We start from the raw sequence: 25,634 nt of genomic DNA on the forward strand, positions 1-25,634 counted from the left end.
AAGAAAATGATCTCCGTCGCAAGGCCTTCGGTGCTGCGCGCCGTGCGCTCGCAGCTCCATCCCTCACGACCAATTTTCGACGTCCGGTTATCGGCGCTCACACGACTATTGTCGACATTAGCAGTTCTCGAGCAAAGAGGCGGCAAGCTCTCATCAGCTTCTCTATCTGCTATTGCAGCTGCTCAGAAATTGGGCGGCTCGGTTACGGGGTTTGTTGCTGGTGATGGTGTGAAGTCATCGGCGGCCGTGGAAGCGGCGAAGATAAAGGGAGTCGAGAAGGTTGTCGCAGTGGAGAATGCTGCTTATGAGAAGGTTAGTGGAACACCCGCGCAACAACCAAAAGGGCCAGGAATTATATAAAAGCTGATTGTCGACTACCACAGGGCTTGCCCGAAAACTACGCTCCCTTACTCGTGGACAACATCAAAAGCGGTGGATATACACATGTGATCGCAGGACATTCAGCATTTGGCAAGGGCCTTCTACCTCGCGTCGCTGCTTTGCTTGATGTACAACAAATCTCTGATATTACCGCCATTGAGAGTGAAGATAGTATGTTGAAGCTACAAGCATGGGAATTTAACCCCGGTTCGGAGCTGACTGTGAATAGCTTTCGTTCGACCCATCTACGCCGGTAACGCCATCCTTACGGTCCAATCCGAAGACCCCATCAAAGTCATTACCGTCCGAGGTACCGCCTTCCAAGGCACCGAGACAGAGGGCGGCTCCGCAGAAATCGTCGATGGCGTCGACCCCAAGGTCGAAAGCACAACGGAATGGGTCTCAGAGGATCTTGCAAAGTCTGACCGTCCCGATCTCGCAACAGCGTCTAGAGTTGTTTCTGGTGGTCGTGGCCTGAAGTCCAAGGAGGAGTTCGACCGAGTGATGGTACCATTGGCTGATGCCCTCGGTGCGGCAATTGGTGCTTCTCGTGCTGCTGTAGACAGTGGATATGCCGACAACAGTCTCCAAGTTGGTCAGACTGGAAAGAACGTTGCTCCTCAATTATATCTTGCGGCTGGTATTTCCGGTGCGATTCAACATTTGGCCGGTATGAAGGATAGCAAGGTCATTGCCGCCATCAATAAGGACCCCGAGGCACCCATCTTCCAGGTGGCTGATGTTGGATTAGTGGGAGATCTGTTTGAGAAAGTGCCGGAGTTGACTGAAAAGCTTAAGAAATAGATATCCCTGTTATAATGAATGTATGTTATTGTGATATCAAATGAACCATAGATCAAAGCTTTGGCTTACAAGACTACTCATGTCTCTTGCTGGTATGGATGCTCTGATACTTTACGTACAGCTAAGCTGTCCTTCGAGGAAAGCAAGCATATATTGGGAGTAATTCAATGGAGGATGGAGTGCCTAAGACATGATCCTTATGTCATATCTCTTCATCGACTCGAGTTTATTTGAGATGTCTACCTTCCCGAGCTCAACTCCATCCCCAATCGCATCATTCCTCCTCCAGACAGCTTCGAAGACTCAACATGAATGGCACTAAAAAAAGCAGAAGAAAGCCCCAGCTCGACGGGCTCATAAGAATGCAGTGTCTGCTCCAAAAACAGCCTTTTCTGCAGTGGACTTCAACGATTCGAAGGATCTATACAAACATGCCAAAGGGACAATCGAAGTCGCGCCAGATTATCAGGAATTTATCTATACAAATTTTCCAAAAGGCTGGGCGAGACCTGTACTGGACAACTTAGATGATGATCAGGAATGGGGGCTTCCTTACTGCAGGTAAGAAGAATATCCTCTATACTAGATTTCGCAACATTCATCACTATTTGTTAAAGAAAGAATCACACCTCCGTTGTCGATACTATCTGGACCCGTATAATGCAGCCTGAGCTTTATAATTGCCACCAAGAATGGAGTTCTCATGAAAGCAAGCGCTGGGCGAGAAGAAGATCTACCCACAGGCCGGAATCACAGGATTTGTACTCTTTTGTTGGAACCAGCAAGTGAAAGTCTTCTAATACAGTTCATAGGATGCGTGACTAACCAATCTATCAATTATAACACTGGTGTTTGATGATGGTCCTTACGTAGATTCCAGCAAGAATCCTGATCTCAGAATGCGAGTGAACGACCAACGACTTCCTATCATGGTCATAGAATCAGGGTCATTTGAATCATTAGACCGACTCCGCGAGGAAGCGAAACTATGGATTCTAGGAGGCAATGCCACCGCTGTGATTATCATATGCTGCAGACATGTTGGCGATGCGGACCAAGTCGAAGGCGAGGTCGAGCTACATACTCCAGACAGTAATGGCAATCCGGTTCTACAACAGACAGAGGTTGTTATTCCGGAGGCTTCTCCACGGCAGGTACGAGAACAGAGCCCCAGAATGACGAGACGGATGCTTTTGGGCCTGCCCTTCTCCCAGGCGGAGACCCGGATGACCAATTTGATCTGAGACTTGACGGGTTGAGACGGGCTGCCACTCGTGCGTTGGGATTCATGAATTTGATTCCTGCTTGATAGCTAGCTTTTTGAATGGCAATGAACTCATATCGGCACCAAAGCTTCAAGACACATAAGCGATCTTCATATCACAGGATATGGTCAAAGTGCAGGCATACCTCACCAGTACCATCTGCGTTGAGTTTGATCGACCTGCCTTCTGTACTATAGCACCACTCATCCATCGAACATAGAATGGAGTACAGTGTCTCATTCGTCTCATAAATTTATCTATCAAAGCTATATATTTTGACTAAGGAGAGGTCCTATAGAAAGAACCTCCTGGCTGCAGAGAATTGGTAATGGAGATTACCTAGGGCTCAACGCAGATGAAACGGGGGCCAACATGTCTACTTTCTAACTTATCACGTCTGCTCAAAGTTTTATGAATTGACGAAGCAATGCCAGATACGTAGACTTGAGAGATAATTGTTCTATGCACAGATCTGTCTGGAAATGGCATGGTTTCGGGACACTGAATGAGTTACCGTCATTGCAGCAATTTCTTATCCAAATTGGCTATTTTTATGGTACATTAATTCATCAACCTGAGATTCCACTGCCCAGCAGGGTCGCTCTTCACCAAAGTCACACTTGAAGACTTCTCCATCTGCTCTCTATCCCCAGGGTTGTCAGTCAACGCATCGAGTCTACTCTCCAGACTCGCCTTATCCTCCGCAGAAATGGCAAGAAGGCCGGCTAGAACAGAATCCTTCAAGATATCAACCTTGCGCACTTTTGAATCAAGGACAATCCAAATCAGGAATATGATGGTCAAGACAACCTGAGTCCCCAAGAAGATCAAGTATGGCCATCTCACAACGACATATGATTCGGAAACATTATTTTGGCCCTGGACTGGTGAGGCGAAGAATGAACGAAGCCTGGAGGACATAGACTGCATTAGCAAAGTACTTGACTTGAGAAGAGGGATGTTACATACCAACTGGTCATTCCTCTGGCTGTGTTACTCAACACATCATCCACTGCATCACGCATCAAGCCGTCTCTGGCTGTTCCAGTGGTAGCATTAACACCATCATTTTTATATAGAGCCGTACCAATAGCATAGCTGAACGGCGTCATATCGAACAGGCCAAAGGTGCCGATGAAGTTATAAGAACCCGTCAATGAGGCCGAGATGATTTTTGCTATAGTCGGCGAAACATCGTAGTAGCTATAGTTGAAGCCATCCACTGTAAAAGTTCTATTTGAAAGAGTGGACGCATGTTTCCCGTCCGGAAGATATCCATATTTATCGAACCAGGTGACGTTGCTGGTGACCGAGGTTACATTTGTGACTGTCGTTCCATTGACTGTCGTCACATCATAAGTTTCAACACACATGTAGAATAGGGCTTCAACGGCACGTGCATATTTCGTAAACAATGCCGTGTCATTGAGTGTTGGAGCACCAAACTCAGCAGCATCGGTTGTGTTCAGATAGATAATTTGAGCTGCAGCCAACGCATTATACCCAACACTCTCGTTTGTAAAAGTGTACAAGTTTGACCAAGACTGGTTAACGCCTGCTTCGAGGTTAATACTCGTCGAATTGAGACTTCTGTCCTGCTGCGGTTTGAGCCCGAACTGCTCATTCTGAGATAACCCAGTTTGTGTACAATTCGTACAACTTTCTGACCATGTTGAACCGTCGAATCGATTTGTTGCGGTTTCGGTACAACATTGTTGCGCCGTCTCTTCGACAAGGAGTTTATCTGTGATGTCGTTTGTTTGGACACAGACTGCAAGAGAACCGAAAGGTGGCCATTTGCAATTCCCCGTTGCACAGTCTGGTGTAGTGTAATTGTAAGTTGAGTTGAGTGAGGTGTACATTGCACTTATCATGTAGCCTGTTATTTGGTTGATTGATGTTGTGTAATCAGCTGCACCATTGTTCTTCGGTTAGCCAACGGGATTGGTCAAAGGAGTATAGAAAAGAAAGACGTACTGCTATCGTGTATCATTCTATATATTGTAGCGTTTTCTCCGTTGGCGACGTATCGTACATCCTGACTAAGGACTGCCTGTGTTATAGTCGATGTCACAGCAGAGGTTACTATGAGAATGGCGGCCAATAAAATAGAAAGCCTGTTTTGAACAATGGATTTGCCAGTGAGCTCCAGGTCAAATAGATATTAATATCAAGAGATGTAGAGACTTACCTTCCTTTCGTACTGAACAAAAGCATAATGCTCCCCCACGCCCCTCGACTAGCATTATCAAATCTCTCAAAATCCTCTAGTGGTCTATTCTTCCCCATGAACCAAGTCCACTTCATCTGCGAAAGACCCTGAACCACCGGAAAGACAAAAGTAGACTGACCGATGGCAGTCAAAAATGCCAAAAGATTGTTGAGAGTGATGCCCAGCGGCCACGAAGGAATCTTGTGTTGATCAAATTGGTGAAGCACAACGACGATGCTGACGAAAGCAGTCGCACTGATAAAACAGGAAATATACTCAAGGGACCAGCCCCTAGGTAGCACATCAAACAAGAAATGTGAGATATTCCATCGTCCTGACGACCGTCGAGCCGGATTGAAGCCTTTGCCTTTGTCGTTCTCTAAGTCTCGAACAAAAACCTGTGAAGCAGTCTTGCTAGAAGCTTGAGATTCACTCCTTCGTTCTATATCAGATATGGATGATTCTGGTAGGCTTGCATTTCGTTCAGGATAGTATGGCGGAAAGAGCCCAGTGGGAGATGCTGACTGACTGGGGAGACAGTTACAGCCTGCTGCGACTCATGATGAGAATGGTGGCTCATAACGAAATGCGAAAACACGACAACTAAGTAAATGAGTAAAGAAAGTAAACCTTGTTAGAAGTTCGCCCAAAGACCAGCTATCTGATAGAACAGAGTTTTCAATACATTCGGCGCTGTCCAAGCTATTATACCTGAGCTTAGCTTAACAATCCAGCATCCAGTCACTATACATAGCCGCTTGATATTCATCCTCCACATATCATGAAACAGACCTGCGCGCTTCCGGTTACTTTTACATGACCTTGCAGCATTTTGATCCGCAACTAGCATTTAAGCGTAATCCTTCTCAACTAATGAGAGGCCATATATCCATCGTAACAGCAAAACTTTGCCGCTGCTGTGCCGCATGGTTTCTAGATTGTATGACATTTCAACACAACTGCGCCGCATGGTGGGTTACGGTCTGAAATTGACCAGTGCGGATGCTGTTCAAAAATAAATCTGTTAGAAATTGAGGATCAACCTACATATGAGCGTAAACTGATTTAGTTGGGGGACTACGACCTGCCTCGCTCCTTCAGCGACGTTGTTGGTCGTCCAGCCAATGAAAATGGTTTAGGATGCGCCGAACATGCGCCAGCCGAAGGACACTGGCGTTTTCGCATATGTGGGAGCAGGGGGTTATATGCATACAGTTACTATTTTTGAATATTTCTTCTCCAAATTGTTTAATAAGGGCGAAAGAGGAATTGAGAAGTTGTACTCGTATCACCCACCCCCAAGAGGCCTGCGATGATCTCAATCCGGCAATTAGGGCTTGGGTACTCACGGATAGGACATTCTGATTGCGACAATTTGACGAAGTTTATCAGTTATTGTCTATATATATGTTCTTGTAAGACAAAGAATTAGAAAGTAAGCTTATCTAGACCTATAGAACTCTTGATAGCTGATAGATAATCGGAGAGATGGCTAAAAGAGGTGTTGTCAGTGGTGCTGAACGATATTGGACTACTACCTAGGTATGACTTTCTGAGGAACAAACTAACGTTGTACAGCCTAAGGATTACCAAAGAATTGTTAGAAAACACCATTGTAGCAGATATTATGAGTTTCGACATGAGGATATGGTACTCCTAAGCGTTTTGTTTTTTACCCTCCGGCCGCCGACCGGACAAGAATAACCTCACGCTCAATGAGCATTAATGAGGCTGGTTTCTGCTACGTAAATAGTAAGGCAATCTTGAGATCTGTAAGTTGAGCCTCGCTCGCAGCATCCATAGCCCTACTTAGGCATCAGATCGACGGGAACTTCCCTTCTCGGCAATGCTTGCAGATCGAATCTATGTATACTTACATTTCTGATTGAGATACCCCTCTCACTACACCATGGTACTATTTCTTTCGTTAGTCAGATTTGATTCAAATAAAAAGAAGCAAACAAAAGGCCGAGTCGCTCAGCCAAGAGATCTCATGTTACACGAGGCAACATAGTTCAAAATTGGTCGACGTGTGCAGTGAAATCCAGAGGGGTTCCCCAGATGGCGTAAATCTAGCCCAGTCTTAGACATAAACGCAAATATTTTCTTTTTCAAGAAAAAACACGCATACTTCAACCAAAAGTCTGGTACAATAAGGACTGACCATTTGGATAGTTAGAAAGGGCTCGGCCACCCGGCTCTATTGAGTGTAGAACAGGAACAAAGAATCGTTCACGAAGTGACTGAAACCGACAGCGGATGTACTAAGCGATCGAATAGGATAGTTATGTGCTACAAAGAGTATCCAGTCCTCAATTAGAGGATACTGGATCCCTGGGATTGGGAATGTGGTATTTCTTTGAAGATCTTTTGCCTGCGATGTGAGATAATGGAGTATTATTTTCGGCACAACCCTAATAACTAATGGATGGGTAGGCTTGCTTACTTCACTTCTGCAAAGAATAGTTAACTAGTTTGTTGATCTAGTCTCGAACAAAATATTAACTTGTACAAAAGAGGAATAAAAAGCAAAAATTAGCCTAATTACTATCAGATCGGGGCTTGATAAAATGCCTGATCGCTGTGTCAAAGCGGCACTGGATTGCCCTACTTCAGTATTAACGGGTCAGAATTTCAGAAATAGCAGATTTGCGGAGCATATACTTAGGGCTTGAAGCGACAATGAAATGGAAAAAAAAAGAAACGTCTCGTTTGTCTAGTAGACTACACCAATGGCTTTCGGTAAGAGAAGACTTATTTTTCAGGCAACTGCTCCGAACCCTGCAAAGGTAGTAGTAGGTCCTTGTGTAGATCTGGAATGGGGGGCACGTTCTGGTGCAAGCACTCAGGTTCCCCGGAAGCGCACATTTGATTGTCGTTTAAATACTTACTCGATCCCTCTCAGACTTGCTTACCTCTTGTGATTGATTCGATACCCAGAGAACTGTCACCATGTCGTTAACAATGTCATCTTTCCCAGGGCTTCTCAGCGCAGCAACTGGTGTCGCTCTACACAATCTGCTCTTCAGATATGGAGAGTGGGATAACAGTGCCCCAGCCATCATTGGCTCCTACGCGACCGTGTTTGCCGTTTTGAACGGGTTGAAATTGGTGGGACTGGTTACTCAACTTCAAGATCTGAATATATACTGCCTTCTTACGTGCCACCTCCTCGGTCTTACTAGCAGCATCATCGTTTACCGTGTGTACTTCCACCGCTTACGAAATTTCCCTGGTCATGTCCTCGCTGGTGCCACGTCGTGGTACGCTAATATCTTGTCGGCTAAAAAACTTCACAATTTCGAAGTAGTCGATAAACTACATCGACAATATGGAGACTACGTGCGTATCGGTCCTCGAGAGTTGTCTATTACGGATCCACGAGCCTTGCCCTTTATATATGGACCTACATCTCAAACAACAAAGGGTCCTTTCTACGATGGCGCCCAACCATATATATCAGTTCACTCTACAAGAAATAAGAAAGATCATGCTCGACGTCGCAAGGGGTGGGATCGAGCTTTTAGCTCCAAATGTATGTATGTCTAGGTTGGCTTGCTCATTTATCTCTGAGGGATTGTAATATACTGAGACAGGAAACAGCTCTTCGTGATTATGAGGAACGTGTATCCAAATATGCTGCCCAGTTGTTATCGGTACTTGCGGACAATGTTGGCCAACCTATTGACATGTCTCGGTGGTTCAACTATTACAGCTTCGACGTCATTGGCGATCTGACATTTGGAAAATCCTTTGATATGCTCATAACTGGCAAGGATGCCTATATGCTCAAGACTTTGCACGAGCAAATGCAGTCGTTGGGGCCGTTTCTACATTCCATTTGGGTTATTCCTCTGTTCAAACTGATTCCTGGGTTGAACAGCAGCTATCTCGAATATTTCGAATGGGTCAAGAAGCAGGTTGAAAATCGATTCAAGGTAAATTGAAATGGCCCTACTCTTGGTATCAGGCTTACTGAAACTTACTGCGCTATTAGAATGTGCCAGAGGATCCAGATATGTTCATGCAGCTCGAAACAGATTTTAATAAGGGGAAACAAACAACGAAAGATAAAATGCATTTCTATGGAGAAGTCAATACCGGTATTGTTGCTGGGAGGTTTGTTTCACCCTGACTGTGATTTTTCTGCTCAAGCTAGAGACTGACTATCTAAAGTGACTCAACGGCCTCAACGTTAACGAATTTATTCTATGAGCTCGCTATCGCGCCTGAATTCACTCTTTTGCTGCAATCCGAAATCGACACAGTTAAAGAGCCAACATATCAAGATCTATCCCGAATGAAATTGCTCAACGCCGCTATTGATGAAACAATGCGCTTGCATCCGGCTATACCATCCGGTATGCAGCGTCTGACTCCTCAGAAAGGTGTAATGATCGATGATATCTATATTCCGGGTGACTGCTTGGTTCAGATACCTCTTTACTCATTGTTCAGAGGCAAGTTTTTGGATAAATAATTTCTGCCATTGACATAAAAGACTAATAAAGTGTAGATGAACGCTCATTTGTACGGCCAAATGAGTTCATTCCGCAGCGCTGGATTGACAGGCTGGACCTTGTCAAGAACTCATCTGCTTATGCGCCTTTTGGCCTTGGTAAGTGACATTCTGTAGCTCTTCCTATAAAAATATCTTTACTTGATACTGACAGACTAATTGGTAAAGGACCATTTGCATGCGCTGGCAAACAACTCGCACTCATGGAAATCAGACGAATCACAGTGGAGCTTCTCTCCCGATATGACATTTCTTTTGCAAAAGACCAGACTCGAGAGGCGTTTTATGAGGGTCAACAAGATGCGTTCACTTTAGTTTGTGGAAAACTGCAACTTGTGTTTACAGAGCGAAAGTCAACAGGGGGTTGATTGATGTTTTCGCTCTAAGTTTCTATTTTCTGACCTGGCTACTTTAATTTCTTATTATTTTCCCAAACTAGATAACAGAGTTCTTTCCTTTTTCCCGGAAAACTTCCTATTATACATATCTGCATTTTGGCAGAATAGATTCCAGTGCCTTTCGGAAAAGGAGTCGATAGTTAATTCGATAGCCGGTTGACTATCTCCACGATGAGCAGTGTCTACCTCCGATTAAGGAGGTATGATTTTAGCTGATTGGGGCTTACACCCACAGATTTGTTATTATAACAGTTGGAAAAGGTGTAAAGATTATGTGTTACATATGAATCATTATCCGTGACGAGTCTGATATATGCATGGAGCTGTAGAGCTAGAATCCAGTGGTCTCTATGTACTCGTTTCTTGCTCCTTGATCAGCAGCGCAGCTTGACTCTCCGGTCCAGCCCCATGGATGACAAGAGATAAGCCTTTCCAGAAAGCAGCATCTAACCTAATTGTGGCCAGCCTAGCAAGTGGCCATACTTGCGACTGAGCCCGTAGTGTTTCTCTCCACCGATTCAAAAGTGCTCTGTTCTGGGTGGCGATCTCTTTCGTGGGGGACTGGGTTAAGTTTAATAATATGAAACTCGAAACATAGCATAATTGATATCGCACATCTGTGTGATCAACCCAATGAGGCGAATGTTAGAAAATGATTTCAAGGCAAATGTCATCACAGAGGGGAGAGAGTATCCGTAGCGAAAGAGGGAAAACGTACATGGATGCCAAAATATAGCGAAATGTTTCGCTTTGAGCGCAGATACGATTTCTGTTCCCACTTTTGCACAGGTAAAACAGTTATCGAATATCTTGAATATAGGGTCCTGGCTGACCTCACTAGCCGATACCGCTTGGTGGAAGAGAGGGCGAAGAAGAGCTCGAAAGATGAGAATTTCTAATGTCAGATGAGACAGTCGCAAGGAAGCGCCATCTTCAAATTCCCTCTCATCTAGCTCCGAGGCTAATTTCCAAAGTAAAGGAAGTGATTGCCTCCAATTCTCGATACGTGCTCGCAGTGGCTGCGCGCGGTTCAAAAGCTCACTAAGAGTTGACGACGAACGTACTGCTTTTAAAGTACTGACAGAGACACAGTCAGCCCAAGATTATAACTAATAAACAATGACAAACTTCGACTTACTAAAACTCCTTCAGCACGTCAGCCGCAATGACACTAAGTTCATATTCTGCCAGGCAGAGAGGAGTGTGTCTCAGTGCGGATGCCTTGATCTCAGCATTTTGAATCTCATATCCCTCGAAATCGTTTACGGTAAGTGGTGATACATCCCAACTATCGTCATTAAGATGCAATGGCCGAGCTATCACCATAGCTTGCCAAACGTGCTGCATATATGTATACCACCATAACCTCCTTCGCAACATTATTTCCTTCAGCGGAAGACGCCAGTCCGATGGATCTAGATTGAGTCCTAAACTCTCCGCCATAGATAAAGCAGAGCATGACAATGCCCAAGTGCTTAAGGGCTCTGCAACAGCATAATTTGGCGGGGGCATTTGCAGTAAGAGCAGACATAGTTGTAAAGAGGAGAGATGTGATAAACAGCTTGCTCGTTGGTAGCTCCGATGTGCAATAGCCCAGAGGTCCTGTGTAGATATCTGCACATAACCCTTTAAGACACTTAATTCATCGTCCCAGCAAGTAAAAGGGGCTGCTAAGGCGTATACGGCACTTTGGATACCGATAGGATACAATACGTTGCATTCCGGGAACGGCATTCGTGAGAAGTCCGAAAGGGAAAGAATGGGAAACCGAGGGTGAACGAATTTAATATATCTTTGTCGCATAACTCAGTAACGTAGCAGCAGGAGGAGGGAGATTTTAAACCATATTGCTTACAGTTTCAACAATCGAGGACCCAAGTCGGCCGGCACAATCTTTTTGAGAAGTTCAAGGTCACTCTCTTCCGTACTGCCTCCAGATTGTATGGCTTCGATAAATTTCTGAGAATCCTTCCAGATGTCTTCATGTGTCATCACAAACTGGACTGGGGGCGAGTCTGCAGGTAGACGTGAATTGCCATAAGCTGAGGTTTCGAGAAAAGGTTGAACGCTCGCATCGTCTTTCATCTTGCGGAAATCTAGTCGGTACATCGGATATGTATCATATTTGTTATAGTAGTAGTTACGAAGCAGGTATGGATCGGATTCGCAGGAGAGTCCAATAAGCTGATTTGAATACCCTCTTCTAGTGTCTAGAGAGAACTCGGAGGGCCAATCTCCCGTTCCCTCTTGCCGTATATCAGTGATTGCTCTGGCACTTCCCACCGAACTTGGAGCATATGCTTCAGAACCAGTTTCGCTAGATTGATTAATACCTCTGTTGCCTCTGGCATTCTCGGTTTCCTGGGCATTTTGTGGCGATTCTCTAGGGGTGATAACAGACGGTGATCGTCTATGGATGGTGTTCAGAATATCAACATCTTGGTGCAGTTCGTAATCCATATGCTGGTCTTCAACCCCGGGGCTTATCCCAGAGGCTACTAAGTCTGGTAGAATGTTAGTTGCGGTATACAGGGTTGTAAGCACCAGGGGTTATTGACCGATTGAAGATAAATTCATGGCAGACCAGTCCAATTGTGGAAGCCAGAACGATGAGTTCTCTATCGTAGTTTGATTAGCGCCGTCATTTCCCGGCATAGGGAGATGTCGAAGTCCTGGGTCATGTTGCGATTCGTTGGCAGGCATGGCGTTCGGTTGGGGTGGGCTTTGCCTGTCAATGGTATCACTGTTCATCTGCGAATTTTGCGCTCGCCTCAAAGGCTTTTGTACAAAGGTGCATTGACGACTGAGTTTCTTGCATAGTTCGCAAGTTGAATCTGACCCCATTATCCTGCAATGCGTCTTCCTAGAGCGGCAAAGATCACATGGCCTCTGTTTCTTGGACCGATACTTGCGTCCATTCTGTTCTGCAATGGAATCCGAGGGCATCTATACAGGAGCGTTAACATAAAGAAGAATCGATGTCATAGCTCGGTGATAAAAAGAATGACTCGGACTCGGCCACAAAGCCCATACATCACGGACTACTGGAGACGGTCTAGACAATGCATAGACGGTGGATGCAGCGCTAGGGGCCCACCCGTACTATTTCTTACCTTGACAGGGTTTGCGATTGATGGTGCAGGGTTAGATCGAATTCCTTTCATGATCCTAGATGATTAGGATAGAGATGTCTGGTGGTGGGGCTTGTCGCTTTAGAGATAAGCTTGTGGGCCATCTGATCTCGACGGCCATCGGGATAATTGCCGATGCGGCGAACTACATAGGTAACACATATGGTAGGTAACCCCAACCAACCCTAAGCCCTAAGTGCAGCTTCAGTCTTAAATAATATTTGAACAAAACTTCAAGGTTTAGGTTTCTCTATCTGTAAGTATAATGTTTGGGAGTTACAGAACGCTTTGAGCCCTTCGACACCACATTCTACTCTGATGCAGGTCTCTTTGTGTCCCAATATTCACGTCCTCACAAATAATAGTCACATCGTTTCCGCCACCAAGAAGATAAAGTGAGCATATAATAGTAACGACAAGAGACCCATACAGCTTACGGCTCCAAAGCCACCCGCTAGAGAGTCTTGCTCGCGCTCATCATCACCTTCTTGCCCGTAACGGTACTGCCGGCGAAGTTGACTTTAGCAGGTCCAGGGTGTTCTGACAGGGCCTGAATAACACCAGGTGAAAAGAATCTCTACGCTCACTCGACTACCTTAAGACCGCCGTATGGAGTAAACAGCGACGGTTTGATAATAATGGTGTTATCCGTCAGAACACAAGGCACGACTTTCGTACAACCGAGGAACCGGCAATCTACCAACAGCGAGTCCGAGCGGCGTACAGCGAACAGACATTTTGCAATCCCCTCTGATGATTCCTCTGTAGGAATCTCTAAAGCTGCGGTCTCCCGAATAGTCGATCAAAACCCCCTCTCTTTTCTTCTAATGCGTCCGCGAACGCTAGCAGTGCCCTTTGCCTCTCCGCACATGCTGTCTTGGACCAGCTTCGGAACCCCGCCGACCAGCCGGCCTCCGGGGTAGAAATCGGTACCTCTGGGTTGAGCTCTTCTGTAGCTGATACGATGACGGATATCTTTGGTGATACCTTTCCATCAATCAGATTGTAAAAGGAGAAAACTCCAGCCCTCCGCCGCTCTGAGCGCTAGTTATGATGCTATCGACCTCGCTGAGTTCGTATCCAAAAATTTGCAAAATAAACCATGTTAAGCATACGTGGATACTGTCAGATCTTTCGTGGTGAATCCGAAATAGAATTGGAAGCCGGTGACAAGTTGGCCGTCGATAAGTACCTGTACCTATGACGTACATCCATAGGCTATAGTATTTACAATGAATACCGGTAACTATATCTGGTGATAAGCTTATCAAAGTACATTGACGTCCAGCAATCTCTGTGGGTAATAATTAATTTTTCAAATTAGCTGGTGATTTATCGGCCGTCTCTAATTCTGTGCAATATGAGTCTGGAAAGCTTCCTCGGGCGAGATAGAAATACCGTGAGAGGGAAGTGTCGGGTCGCCCGAAAAGCCATGTACCGTACCTACACAATTGGCCGATGTTCGTCGCAACGTTATCTGCCGCATTATTATTTTTTGAAGTCAAGCATTCAACCATCATCAGCGAATGCGAACCTTATTTTAACAGACTTTGAGGATCGAATGTGGTGAAACTTCGCATTTGATCTGAGTTGCACACAACTTCGACCATTCTATCGCACAAGATGACTGCCACCGAGCCTATAAGCGAGACTTACGATGTGGTGATTGTTGGAGGTGGCCCGGTTGGTCTTCTGACAGCCTACCAAATAGCTCGATTTGGCCTGTCCGTTTGTGTTTTGGAAAAGTACGACAAGCAGACTCAAGATGCCTTTGGCCGAGCAATTGCGTTATTCCCTCGTACTTTGGAGCAATTAGATCAACTGGATCTGATTGAGCCAATGTTACAGAAAGGGTTTGCATGCCGTACAAGCGTTACTTACAAGGATGGCGTCCAACAGTAAGTGTTGTCCGATATCAAAACCTGGCAATTTATAGACACGTTGTATCTGACAGAAAATTTAAGGATTCCCGGGCGAGTTTGGACGTTCATGGAGAACATTAAAGATACTGCCTTTGACTTTGTACTTGTTTTGCGCCAAATGCACACCGAAGACATACTGCGAGAGAAGCTGCGGTCGGTTGGTGCTGTTTATCGAGAATCTACCGAGTGCACTGGATTTGAGATTGAAGATGGTGTCACCTCATCGGATGCTTATCCTGTAAAGTCGTTCTTCACGAACACAAAAACACAAGAGAAAATAGTCTTACGCAGGTGAGGAGAACTATCTATTTGGGTTCTTAAGAAGCAACTAAGATGAATTGCAGCAAATACCTTGTCGGTGCGGACGGTGGTCGAAGTTTTGTTCGTAGGCACGCAGATATCCCTTTTGAGGGAGACAGTTCGGAAGACAAGTGGATTCGGATTGACGGTATGGTGGAAACTGATATGCCTATCAAGCGTTCTTACGGGTAAGGATCCTGATATTATAGTAGTTTTTCTACAGCTACTGTTCCCTATACCTATATCTCCCTACTGACATGCGTCAAGTGCGATTGAAAGCAAAACACATGGAAATGTCCTCTGGGCGCCACTGGATCATGGAGCAACTCGAATTGGATATGCATTTACCTCTGAGATTGCAGCCAAATATCCAGGTGGCGTTACCGAAGAGGTAGCTGTCAAGGAAGCTATTGAATCCATGCGACCGTTCAATGTCAAATTCACCGAGGTGCATTGGTGGACTCTGTAAGCAACACTGGCCCAATTCACGAGTTCTTATTGGAACATATGCTAACATGATATACTAGATATACCATCGGACAACGTATTGCCCGAGACTTCTCGACCAAAGATCGCATATTTCTCTGTGGTGATGCAGCTCACACCCATAGCAGCGGAGCAGCCCAGGGACTGAATACTGGAATCCACGATTCCGTGAATCTGGCTTGGAAATTAGCCAGTCAAATACATGGCTTCACCCATCCTGATGTTCTTCAGACCTATGCTACAGAGCGTCGAACCGCAGTGGAAAAATTAATCAATTACGACAAGGATATATCCCTGCTCATGACACACAAATGGCCGTCATGGTACAAAGGTGATCCTGCCGCCGATCCATACCTAGTTTTGGGTCAGATATTCGAACAAGCAGCATCTTTCAACACAGGATTAGGCATCAATTATCCAGCAAATGTGCTGAACCAGTTTCCTTCTGACACGAGCCTCAAAATCGAACCCGGAAATCGTGCCATTGATGTCGACCTTACTGTGCCTGGTATCAATCGAAAAGTGCGTTTTTATGAAATAGCGCGCAACCTGGGTAAATTCTGGATTGTTGTATTTGCCGGAAAGATTGAATCAACGAAGCCATCTCTCGAGGCACTTCGAAACTATTTGGCTGACGAGAAGGGTCTCTACTCACACCTAATTTTGAAATGGCTTACAATTAGCTGTGATGCGGGCTGCTCCCCGTATGAGACACTGGGAATGGTGCCGTTTGGTGATACATACTACGATATTGACGGCTTAGCACACGAGAAGTATGGAATTGACCCTTCAGTGGGTGGAATTGTGATAATCAGACCTGACGGACTCGTTGGAACGGGATGTGCTATTGACGGAAGCTCGGTTCAAAACTACACAAAGACTGTACTTAACTTATAGATAAAGTCGAATAGAACATGCTGATTCAAAGATTATCGAAAGATATTGAATAAGATATTGGATATTGAATTACTCTAGGGTATATGTGATCCGCTTCGTTTATTCTTCTATTATATAGACGCCTTGCCTAGATCAGTAAACATAAGAACGAGCTTCTAAGCACTTCTAGACGGAGAATTAATGGACTAGTTAGAGTAAGAGTATGAATTTGTATTGTGTGACAACTGACTAATAACATAGGCAAATTCATTCTAACTACTTCTGGTCTGCCAACCATTCTTGCGCAATATCCTCATGCTTATGAAACTCGACACTGTCTCCCCAGCTCTTCAACCATTTTATAATCCGCTCAGACATACCAATAATATGTGCCATTCCGCTCGTATCAGGATGCATGAGGATAGGGAAGACAAAGTCAGTAGTAGAATTACCTTCCTCTCCTTTAGCATTTTCCCATAGCCAGAGGAACTTGTCCTTCCACATCTCTTCAACTACTCGTGTGCTGACATATCCGTTGCTGTTGGCTAGATGTGGCAGATATTGTAAAGGCATCATATCTTCATTATACCAACCGCAGGGAATCTCCACGAGAGGATGTTGCCCTTCGGCAGGTTTTGTCTGTGCAGCAATTGGAGAAGGGTGTAGCCAAGACGAGGCGTCCTTGGTAAAATCAATGTGCTGGATTGGTGGATCACTCGGCGTCCAGTATGGCTGAGAGTCGTGGTGCATCAGTGAAGTATCGTATAGAAACTTGTGCTTACGCAGCATTTCCACAGTTGTTTCGCGGATTGTGTACATAGGTGCACGATACCCTCTTGGTGCCTTCCCACATAATTTGGTGGCGACTTCAATGCACTTTTCTAGTACATCTCGCTCTTGGTCTACAGTCATTTGATAGATGCCTTCATGTGCGTATCCGTGCAATCCAATCTCAGCGCCGGATTTCACAACCTGCTGCACTGTTTCCGGGAATGTCTCCATTGTATGTCCAGGAACGAACCAGGTTACCTTATCGGCAATGTCAAATTTCTTTAACATATTCAAAAGGCGAATTGCGCCAATTTGGCCTGCGAATACTCCAGAACTGTAGTCTGCCATATTGTTGTCGGGATGGCAACCAGTTCCGAGCCAATGTGAGACGGCGTCAAAGTCGAATGACAGAGCCACCTTTATACGGCGTTGAGGTCGGGTTGACAAAGTCTTGGTAGGAGCTGGAATTATTGCGACCTGATCCTCTTTACTGTCTTCCTTTGATAGTGTGTCGAGAATCTCATATTCACAATCTGTCGGCATTCCTCCGTTGACCGCTTCAATATCTTGCGGACAAGAGCTCATCACCAAAATCAAATCCGCGTTGCTTCGTAGAACGATGTACTGACCCTTTTCACTAGTGGGTTCTCTGATATCTAGACCACCATGGTGATCAATAGCGACATTCATAAAAGTATTGAATGGGTCAGGAACCCAATTATCTGGGATGCCCGCCCAATCCGGGAATCCAGTCTTTAAGGCAGTATGCATGTTCTCACTGCAATTATCGTGGTAGCCCTGAACACCCTGCATGCGATATCTTTCAGCATCGCATGTTGACCAGATAATATCATGGACTCCCTTGGTGGTGTCCTCTTCGATGGTAAGCATGGGCTTACGACGAGTACTATACAAGGAATCGCCTAGGCGCACGGCAACCTTGCGAAGGACTGTTCGCGTGTGGACCATGGACAAAAAGTCGCGAGGATCGCTGGGATTGAATGCCCAGAAGTCGACGACTTGTTTTCCATGTGTATTGATTATTTTGATGGCTTGGCCGGCGCTGATTTGGAGCGCTACGGCTTTCCGGGCTGGAAGCAATCCCATGTTGGATGTTGAGATATATAATGAACGGTAGTACTTGGGCAGATGATGAATCAAAAATAATTTGATAGATGATGGAGACTTTCTTCAATCAGGCAAGACACAGAATCTATATGTTCATGAACCCTATCCTATGCCTCCGCCGTCGGGTTCGCCGAAACGGGGAATTTGGCACAAGTATCGGCCGATCTATATCGTCGGCCAAATATACCAGTACACGGCGAACACAATAATGCGCGAAATATTAGCTGTCAAGAATATGATATGAACTTCTGTTTATGTATGTAAGTTACTACCTATTATCGCCTACAGAATGGTTTGTGGTATTGGACGGCTAGGGTTATTGAGGGCTAGGGTTACAACTCAAATTACTCCTCTTGTTAGATAATCCGGATATCCAGGAGCAGTCAAATGAGGCAGTCAATCAGAAGCTCTACATTATGGCCCCCAGATTTACCCCTCATGATAGATCACAAATTACGTCGACCATACACAAAATCAGCTCACCAGAATGTCTATAAGAACCCGGCTTTGGAACATCATGTAGACGGAGAGACAGAGAACAAAACAGATACAATCTTGCTAGTCACTTCTTCCTTTCTTATACTTGTAAAATACATTCAGGGTTAGCCGGGAGTAAACCCGCCAATCCGACACCTCTCTCTCGATGCCAATCATACAGGACCAGGATATTCGCCAAGGAGCGCAATGCTACGTATGTACCAAGGTGACTAGCACCGCCGAGGGCATGTCGTGAGCGTCATGAGCAACTAAAACCCGGGTGCTTCAGATTTGACTGGAGTATTCTGGTGTACATAATAATTCGGACCAGACATCACGTCTGACAGCCATGTCGATGGCGATGATTTAAAGATTGGTAGTTGAAACTTTGAGGATCAAACTAAGTATAGACGAAGATCAGCAAAGATAGGGGATGTTGAAGAAAATATGGTTTTTTCGTCATTCCTCCAACTTCGCACAGAGCCGAACAACACGCTCCATCGATATCTGCAGGTGGTGGTGGTATTGGCAGAAACCACACCACGCACTGTCATTGCAAAGGCTGGTCAGCTGGAGGTAACTGGTTGAATAACTAGTAGCTGCATTATGTCGATCAGTCAGCTCACTATATACGTAGTATGCAGTACTCCGTATGCTCTCTGTGGTGGGGGCGGCCTCGGCGGATTGCAGAAAGTTTGCCATGACGGCCCCCAAGGCTGGGACAATTTGAATTGATCTACGGCGCAGTGATGAAAGAGTGTCTGAACAGAAGATGAAGATCTCAAGGCCTTGAACGTCTTCTGCTGACAGGATAGAACCCCGGGATTTGGTCCCATCTCACCAATTCGATAGAGAAACTTAGGATCTTATACCCGGTGCCTGATAGCTCTCCCATTGGCCCTGTAACACGGTACTAGCGACACTAAAGCCCTTCCTCCTCCCTGCTTTCAATCCTTTACGAGCATCTTCGCGCGGATCCCATACTCTTCTAGCGTCTAGGTTCCAGGCGTACCGGTAGTCCATAGGCGCCGCGAGCAAGGCTTTGGGGTCCACTTGGCGCCCACATAGTGCCGTGCCGTGCCGTTGGACTACGGTAATTCTCACGAGTTGTATGTAGTATCTCGCCGACAAGCACCGAGCACGCGTGCGCACTGTCACAGATGCGGGACTGGCTCCGGGCTAACCGCCGCAACGGTATCCTCTAAACCAATACTGGCACGGCCTCGAGTGAGTCGACTCAGCAGGCCCCAGACTGCGACAGCGTAAAAGCCTGACGAATTGCAAAATTGCGCTGCCGAGAAACTATTACCGAGCCGTTTGGTTTGGCCCTGGTCCTTTTGCGCACCGATCCTTTCTGCCGGATTGCTCTATGTTGTATCTGGACCGGGATTTCATCATGACTAGACTTGATTGTCTTATTTTGAAATCTTCGCCCCCCTTTCTGTGTGCTTCGGCTGGTTGAACAACAGAATTTAGGTGTCAATTCCTGGGTTGTGCGGCCAGATCGACCCAGAAGCTATTGCTATACTGTACTCACAGTGATCCGGAATCCAGCCTTTCCAGCGCAGATTTAGCCTTAAAGCGACCCGTTGAGGAAAACAGGAGATATTGGAAAGAAGTGGAGAGTATCAAGACTCAGCAATTTCACAAATAACGAGCCATATTAACCACCTCTACAACGAAACTCGAGGACGGACAAGCGAGTATCTAGACACATTGATATCTGTTGACTCGAATTAAGAAAGATCATGAACCCGCCTCTTGCAAAATCAGCATCACCTATGCTCTACAATGGATGAATATGCAAGCAATATCCCGTCTGACATCGCCAATGCCTATTCCGTTGGCCATATACCTCCCGATATCACACTCGCAACCCTGCTACAATCGCGCGATGCCTCTAGCAAGACTGGCATATATGTCGTCTTCGCTTTGTCCTTTATCTTTTTGATATTTCGATGTTATTCGCGGATATTCGTTGTTAGAAGATTCGGGTTGGATGATTGGTTGGCGTGTCTTACTTTTGTATGTCACCTCGCCCTCGGGGAAGGTTGAATTGATCACTCAACTGACTTTAATCTTGATAGATTCTCTATATACCACTCGTGCCATTATGCGTTTTATTAATCAACAACGGAAACGGTCGACGCAGCGCCTACGTTAACTATGTCATGTCCCTAGACGAAGATCGGATGAACTATGGCGAATTATTGGACATTATCATGCACTTCCTCTACATTATTGCACTCTTTACCTGTAGACTTTCTGGTCTCGCATTCTATCGTCGACTCTCCGACGCCCACGCCAAACTCTACATTTCCATTCGTGTCTGCACAATCGTTTTCATATTCTTCTTTATAGCGCAATTTTTCCTACTCTTATTTCATTGCCTTCCGGTCACCGGCAAATGGCCATACTCGTGGCAGGCGGATTATCACGTATACAAATGCATGACCTGGGGCGCGGTGTATATCACTATTTCATGCCTATCCTTTGCATGCGACGTCGTCATGTTTGTCATTTCATCCATGCTGATTCATCTCTTGCATGTGCCGTTAAGGAGGAAACTGGAACTCGCCTGCGTTATGTTTCCCGGTGTACTGTGCGTGAGCCCCTTTAGACGAATGTCAAGAAAAAGTATACTGACTGGGTACGATTAGTGCCCTCATCATATCAGGCGCTCGCATAGTCCTAGTTTGTCTGGGTCAATGGTCGACTGACAATACATGGTACTACGATCCACAACTCGCGGTTGAGATGTCGGAGATAGGGGCTACTCTTATTGCGTTATCTGTGCCTGCTCTGAAACTGCTTTTTGGCGTCTACGTTCTCACACGAATTCGTTCCAGTACGAGTGATGATAACAGTGGCCGCCCTCCTCAGCCGATCCAATTGAAGAAAATAAGTAATTTTACTTTACGTGCGCTTGGTGAGGATCATGGGAATCCTACATGACAGGATAGTGAAGGATGATGTTTCAACCTTCCGATCGCATATCTACAGACTAAGCCATTTTTGAAGCCCATCTCGATCCCAAGTTTTACTCTCTCGATAGCGGTCCGTATCGTCCTTGATTACGGTGCTACCCAGTGCTACCTAGGGTGGTGACGTCCGAATTGACTCTTCCATATCGGGTACCTAGGCACACTTTTGGACCTTGGAGCGGTAATATTGACGACAAGAAGGATGCCTGCGGAAAATTTCTTCTTTCTCCTCCCTTTCCCAGTCATCTTCTCTACCATCTCACACTTTTCTCTCCCCATCTCATCTTCTCCCAAGTTGAGCGCAGTCATACAATCCGAGAGATATCGCAGACACAGCTCAACCCCGGAAAGATGGCGAAGCTCGTCTACCGGCCCTGTCCGGCCGAGCTACGTGGCTCAGCAAGCCATCCCACAGCTCAAAGCCGTATCTCTCAGCAGACTGCTGGCAACTCCGGCCACCCAGCGCTTTGCGCACTAACCCCTCTGGCCAACCAGCAAGGTTTCAAATATGTAGACCAGTACCCCATCGACAAACATGCTGGCCCCATGTTCATTCACGAGAAACAAAACACCTTCTGTGGTATATGCGGCATGTGCATCACTCTCGAGGATGAGCAAGCCGTTTCTCACGCAGTCAATCCGTTCACCACCACGGGTCCTGATGCGGCTCAGCATGCCGATGCCGGGAATGAGGAATTCGAAGAGTTGCAGCAGGGAGAAGACCAGTCTATTGACTGCGATGCTGCGAATGAGCGGAAGTTTGGCGTGATGCCTCATCCCGGATGGACTGGAATGTATCGCGTTGGTAAGTCTCCCTTTCTAGTCAAACGAACATGACGCTGAGATATGGGATAGTCGTCCGTCAGACAAAGAATCATTATGGCAAGAATGAGGCTCATTACTATGTCTCCGGCCTTGGTCGCTACCATCTCTGGGACAGCGACCCCAAAGCCCGCAAAATGTACAACAGGTGCACCTATGAAGCCAAGGAGCCCGTCTTCACCGTCCCTCGTGAGAAGCACGACTTACTGGTTGACCGACGCCAGTTTTACAACAAGAAACTAACCAAGAAGGAGACGAAGAACACCACTCAGCTCCCACCTGTCAAAAGAGTCAGCGTCTACCCACGCCATTTCCACGATGATGAAAACGAAAAATTCTTCCCTCACGGCTTTCCCATGCACGACAACTGCTGGAAAATGGCCGCCAAGATTATCGGTGCTGACAAGCTCGAGAAGGAATTGAATTTGTTCATCGAGACGCTCCAGAACAGATTCGTTGATGAAGATTTGTTCAACGAGGGTCGTCAAGTCGCGGACTGGATCGTGAATGAGAGAGGTAATTTTGACACTTGGTACCTGGCCAACCGCACGGAAGATGACGTCAACCGTATCCTCATCGCCATGCATGACCCAATTCACGTCAACGAGATCGAGGACCTCATCGCTGAGAGTGCGCGTCGATACACGACCATGAAGGGAAAGCTCCATGACGATGATGCTTCCGCCTCCACAACCAATGAACTCGACTCCCACGAGTCTGTGAAGAGCATCCTCGACGAACTGCACCACTCCGAGGTCGAGGCCTTCTTAGCCCAAACCAAGATCGTCGTGCCATGGTCCTACTGGGCACGACGTGCGCCTTATGACACTATCTGGGAACTCGAATCAATCGAGCAATATAGCACGCCTCTTGATTGGCAGTATCTCTGCCTCCGCGCTGAACGTCTGTGCGAAGAGTCGTTGGGCATAATCAACCGGAGCCGTATCTGCAACATCCTGCGCGAAGTCAAGGATAGTATGTTCGAGACGAGGAGTGATGATGACCTATCAGTAGTTGAGCGGGTGAGTAGCGACGGAACGTCCACTCTTACTGCTAACACCAAATCCACCAAGAAAGTGTTGGTCGACTTGACAGAATCGGACTGGGAGCAAGATGCTTTTATGGAGGATAATTAGATTACTCAGGAGTGATATTGCGTCGACACGTGTGCGCTTTCGGATCTGCTACATGTTTTGCTTGGTTATTAGTTCTTGGAAAGGTTGAAATTCTTGCTAGAATATTGTACCTAGGTAATGACAATGCCACACCTTTGCTTTAATACTTCTTCCAATAATCGTAACGTATCTGGGTTATATGCGTCATCGGGCTTAATCGCGTAGATTGTTCCACGACTACGCTATACAGACATCGCATTTACAACGACGCAGGCCCCGTCAACGTCTCGCCCCCCCTCTCAAAACACCACTCCTGCAACGCCTCATTCCCCATCAGCGCCGACAAAGCCATCTTCCCCAACAAGTCCACATCCTCCGGCTGCCCCAGCGCCAAAAACTCACTAAAATCCAGATCCTTAATCACGAACCGATTCTTCTCTGCATAGGCTAGAGCAAAATCATACCGTGTCGGCGCTTCCCATAAATGCGCGGATAGGTACCAGTACCACCAGCTGTTAGAAAGACCGAGGCGGCCGTCGCAGGTGAGTTGTTTCTTTTCAACGGTTCTTTGAGACTTTGCGGTTTGTATATTTTGTTGATTATTCATGTGTTGGGAGACTTCCCATATTCTGATTAGCAGATATGAGAGGAACAATGTGCGACGCGCGGATTCTTCAAAGATCCAGTTATGCCAGTAGTCTGGTGATGAAGCCGACGGATCCTCAATGAGACGGTTTATAGGCAGCCCGCTAATACACAACAGGGTATCTTCCAGGGACACGTTTTCCACAAAGTGAGTCAATGTAGTTCGCAATGCAGGCATTGTGACCTCTGCAGCTACAAGAGCCGAAGCGTCGTCATCAAAGATTCTTATTGTCTGATGCAATATGAGGGCTTGTAAGCGCGCAAGACAGTCCCAGGCATCACTTGATTGGTCTGCTGCCAACAACTCCGCCACACGGTTTTCAATAATCGACAATACAGTTTTGGAATTAGTTGCATTCCTGTTCATATACAATGAGCAACATGCATACGCATCTATTTCATAATCAACAAGAGGAGTCATCAATACTATCTCTGATCGTTGAGTAAAACATACCCTGCATAACCCTCGGCAACCCATTTTTGTAGAGCAATGGATGACACCACGGCGTCTGATTCTCCAGCACCATGGTCCGATGCGCATTCTGGAGCACATCCAATGTAATCTGCAGCCGGGAGGACATGCCCGATGTAAACAGTGGCTTGACGCTAAGTGGAGGCGACAATAATTTCTTGCTAGTCCTATGAGATTTCCGGTAAGATGATGAAGGTATTACCGATACATATGGTATCGGCGGAGGCGGCTGTTGATATAGAGTCGCAGTTGCTACAGGTTGAAGGATATCGAAAGTGTTGAAATCCGGCGCCGACCCCAACGAAAAGGGGAGTCTTGAAGCTTCTAGGAGTAAAGGATATTCACAATTCAGTCGTCGTTGACTGCATCGTGAGCATACCGGCAGTATGAGATCGCAGCGCCGTTTGGCTTTGGCGCATGCTCGACAGGATTTCCGCCGTGGGATGGCGGGGCCGTTACGCTCTTTGTAGGCGACTGGGGCTTGGATGGCGGACATGTGGTATGGCTTTCATGTAGAATGGTGGAATTCCGCCAGAGAGTTGATTAACTTGATTAACTGTTCATGCTGAAATCAAGAAACAGAGTCCGCGAGGTATAGTTCAGTACCTACCGGTACCGTAGTGGGGCGGCGGAACTCCGCCAGATTTAGCAAATGGCAGCCTCCGATTGGTTAGTATCGAGCTCTGGATAGCTTCATTTTTAGGAACTGTATATCTAGACGTCTAGATTCTTCGTATAAATTGATTCATTCCTTGACGAGAAGACACCTTAATTGTGGGGCTGGCGGGCTTCCGCCATAGGTATAAATGAGTCTCTATACGAAGTGATAGCACCGTAATACCCAGAACCAATCACTTCTCTTACAGAATCGAGATCCATAGGGGCGTAAGAAGTAGCTCATGATTAATTACAGGTCTATAAAGAGA

The 25,634-nt window shown here is 46.2% G+C and overlaps 10 protein-coding genes across 10 annotated transcripts; 6 read left to right on the plus strand and 4 right to left on the minus strand.

Moving 5' to 3' along the window:
- Positions 1-6: 6 nt before the first annotated feature.
- Positions 7-1,185, plus strand: EYB26_007433 (uncharacterized protein; the record flags this gene model as incomplete). The annotated part of the gene is made up of 3 exons (XM_054266700.1): positions 7-312; positions 384-552; positions 611-1,185. 3 exons carry the CDS (start codon positions 7-9, stop codon positions 1,183-1,185), a joined length of 1,050 nt encoding a protein of 349 aa, XP_054122675.1.
- Positions 1,186-2,084: 899 nt separating this feature from the next.
- Positions 2,085-2,429, plus strand: EYB26_007434 (uncharacterized protein; the record flags this gene model as incomplete). Its single annotated transcript, XM_054266701.1, has 1 exon — positions 2,085-2,429. The coding sequence occupies one exon, from the start codon at positions 2,085-2,087 to the stop codon at positions 2,427-2,429; it is 345 nt and encodes a 114-aa protein (XP_054122676.1).
- Positions 2,430-3,011: 582 nt separating this feature from the next.
- On the minus strand, positions 3,012-5,223 carry EYB26_007435 (uncharacterized protein; the record flags this gene model as incomplete). The annotated part of the gene is made up of 5 exons (XM_054266702.1): positions 3,012-3,360; positions 3,420-4,362; positions 4,428-4,567; positions 4,642-5,133; positions 5,207-5,223. The coding sequence occupies 5 exons, from the start codon at positions 5,221-5,223 to the stop codon at positions 3,012-3,014; spliced, it is 1,941 nt and encodes a 646-aa protein (XP_054122677.1).
- A 2,391-nt stretch (positions 5,224-7,614) lies between these two features.
- EYB26_007436 (uncharacterized protein) lies at positions 7,615-9,549 on the plus strand (the record flags this gene model as incomplete). The annotated part of the gene is made up of 6 exons (XM_054266703.1): positions 7,615-8,197; positions 8,266-8,600; positions 8,660-8,781; positions 8,839-9,122; positions 9,179-9,280; positions 9,350-9,549. 6 exons carry the CDS (start codon positions 7,615-7,617, stop codon positions 9,547-9,549), a joined length of 1,626 nt encoding a protein of 541 aa, XP_054122678.1.
- A 602-nt stretch (positions 9,550-10,151) lies between these two features.
- EYB26_007437 (uncharacterized protein) lies at positions 10,152-12,743 on the minus strand (the record flags this gene model as incomplete). The annotated part of the gene is made up of 5 exons (XM_054266704.1): positions 10,152-10,656; positions 10,718-11,371; positions 11,435-12,083; positions 12,138-12,525; positions 12,693-12,743. The coding sequence occupies 5 exons, from the start codon at positions 12,741-12,743 to the stop codon at positions 10,152-10,154; spliced, it is 2,247 nt and encodes a 748-aa protein (XP_054122679.1).
- Positions 12,744-14,333: 1,590 nt separating this feature from the next.
- On the plus strand, positions 14,334-16,315 carry EYB26_007438 (uncharacterized protein; the record flags this gene model as incomplete). Its single annotated transcript, XM_054266705.1, has 5 exons — positions 14,334-14,608; positions 14,675-14,923; positions 14,977-15,120; positions 15,200-15,397; positions 15,460-16,315. The coding sequence occupies 5 exons, from the start codon at positions 14,334-14,336 to the stop codon at positions 16,313-16,315; spliced, it is 1,722 nt and encodes a 573-aa protein (XP_054122680.1).
- A 255-nt stretch (positions 16,316-16,570) lies between these two features.
- EYB26_007439 (uncharacterized protein) lies at positions 16,571-18,172 on the minus strand (the record flags this gene model as incomplete). Its single annotated transcript, XM_054266706.1, has 1 exon — positions 16,571-18,172. The coding sequence occupies one exon, from the start codon at positions 18,170-18,172 to the stop codon at positions 16,571-16,573; it is 1,602 nt and encodes a 533-aa protein (XP_054122681.1).
- A 2,289-nt stretch (positions 18,173-20,461) lies between these two features.
- Positions 20,462-21,625, plus strand: EYB26_007440 (uncharacterized protein; the record flags this gene model as incomplete). Its single annotated transcript, XM_054266707.1, has 3 exons — positions 20,462-20,695; positions 20,758-21,272; positions 21,331-21,625. The coding sequence occupies 3 exons, from the start codon at positions 20,462-20,464 to the stop codon at positions 21,623-21,625; spliced, it is 1,044 nt and encodes a 347-aa protein (XP_054122682.1).
- A 380-nt stretch (positions 21,626-22,005) lies between these two features.
- Positions 22,006-23,612, plus strand: EYB26_007441 (uncharacterized protein; the record flags this gene model as incomplete). The annotated part of the gene is made up of 2 exons (XM_054266708.1): positions 22,006-22,459; positions 22,510-23,612. 2 exons carry the CDS (start codon positions 22,006-22,008, stop codon positions 23,610-23,612), a joined length of 1,557 nt encoding a protein of 518 aa, XP_054122683.1.
- A 238-nt stretch (positions 23,613-23,850) lies between these two features.
- On the minus strand, positions 23,851-25,204 carry EYB26_007442 (uncharacterized protein; the record flags this gene model as incomplete). Its single annotated transcript, XM_054266709.1, has 2 exons — positions 23,851-24,629; positions 24,691-25,204. The coding sequence occupies 2 exons, from the start codon at positions 25,202-25,204 to the stop codon at positions 23,851-23,853; spliced, it is 1,293 nt and encodes a 430-aa protein (XP_054122684.1).
- Between the last annotated feature and the right edge of the window lie 430 nt (positions 25,205-25,634).

Source organism: Talaromyces marneffei, chromosome 5, assembly GCF_009556855.1.
Source record: "Talaromyces marneffei chromosome 5, complete sequence".
In the NCBI taxonomy this organism is placed as follows: domain Eukaryota; kingdom Fungi; phylum Ascomycota; class Eurotiomycetes; order Eurotiales; family Trichocomaceae; genus Talaromyces; species Talaromyces marneffei.